The 1,156-nt window shown below is 53.5% G+C and overlaps 1 protein-coding gene across 1 annotated transcript in view; it reads right to left on the reverse strand.

Annotated features, from left to right (window-relative positions):
- Positions 1–1,156, reverse strand: part of LOC104983987 (voltage-dependent L-type calcium channel subunit alpha-1F-like) — a gene marked incomplete at both ends in the record, with an annotated part of 19,839 nt that overhangs the window by 9,483 nt on the left and 9,200 nt on the right. Inside the window, 2 exon segments of the mRNA XM_010833556.1 lie at positions 19–220; positions 1,005–1,151. Coding sequence (XP_010831858.1) covers positions 19–220; positions 1,005–1,151 — 349 coding nt within the window.

The raw sequence follows: 1,156 nt of genomic DNA on the forward strand, positions 1-1,156 counted from the left end.
TCAGGGGTCAGAGGTCACCTGGTTCTTATCCAGCTCACAGTCTTGGTACTCCTGCTCGCCCTGGGCTCGGAAGGTGATGATGACAAAGCCCACAAAGATGTTCATCATGAAGAATGCAATGATGATGATATAGACAATGAAGAACACTGAGATCTCCACGTGGTAATTGTAGATGGGGCCCTTGTCCTCTGCGTTTGCATCAATGGCCTTGTATAGCAGCCTGGGGAGCCAGTGGGGGGAAGTGGGGGGATATCCCAGACTCCTACAACCTACCCATAGACACCTTAGATACCCCAGAATATCCTTCTCAAATATCCCCCACCCCCCCCCGACCTAATCACCTGAGACCTCCACATCAGGTCATCAAAGACTCCCAAAGCCCAGCCCTCCAGAGACCCAGAGATCCCCATCCAACCCTCCAGAGAATTCCCCAATCAGGCTCTCTGGGACCCTCAAATCCCTTAAGTTCCCACAGATGCCCAATTCTCCTCCAGTCATCTTGGGGTCCCTATGCAGCTCCCCAGAACTCCCCCACAAGCCCCCAAAGATCTCTAAGTCCTCTGTCCCATCAGCTTGAATTCCTTGTTCCATCTCCCCCCAAACATCTTTGACTAATACCATGAAGACTTGTGCAGGTATCTGGAAACCACTGAATCTCCAGCTCCATCTCCTCCAAGACCTCCACCCAGCCCCCCAGACCCCTACCCGGGTACCCTCTAAATCGTATCCAGTCCTCTCTAGACTTCCACCTAGTGCCTCAGAGATCTCTACTCAATTCCTGGAAGCCCCCTCACCCAGGTCCCCAAAGCACCCTCAACCAACTTCTAGGAGATCCCCACTTAGTCATCTGATACACCCACCAGTCTCCAGAAAACTCTATTCATTCTCCAGAGACCTTCATCACATTTCAAGTTACCCTTCCACCCATCCCCAGGATATCCCAAGCCAATCCACTAGAGACTCTCGCCCAGTCCCCTGCCCATCCCTGGGGCCCTGTCCCTCACGCAGGCCAGCCTTCGAAGGTGGAGACAGTGAACAGGGCCATCATGGCTGAAAGGACATTGTCAAAGTTGAAATCGCTGTTGACCCAGAGCCGCTCCCGGACCAGAGGCCTTGACACATCTCCATCGGGGTAGACCAGGAAGGAGCCCCTGTG

This window comes from Bison bison, unplaced genomic scaffold (genome assembly GCF_000754665.1).
Source record: "Bison bison bison isolate TAMUID 2011002044 unplaced genomic scaffold, Bison_UMD1.0 scf7180017863733, whole genome shotgun sequence".
NCBI lineage: Eukaryota > Metazoa > Chordata > Mammalia > Artiodactyla > Bovidae > Bison > Bison bison.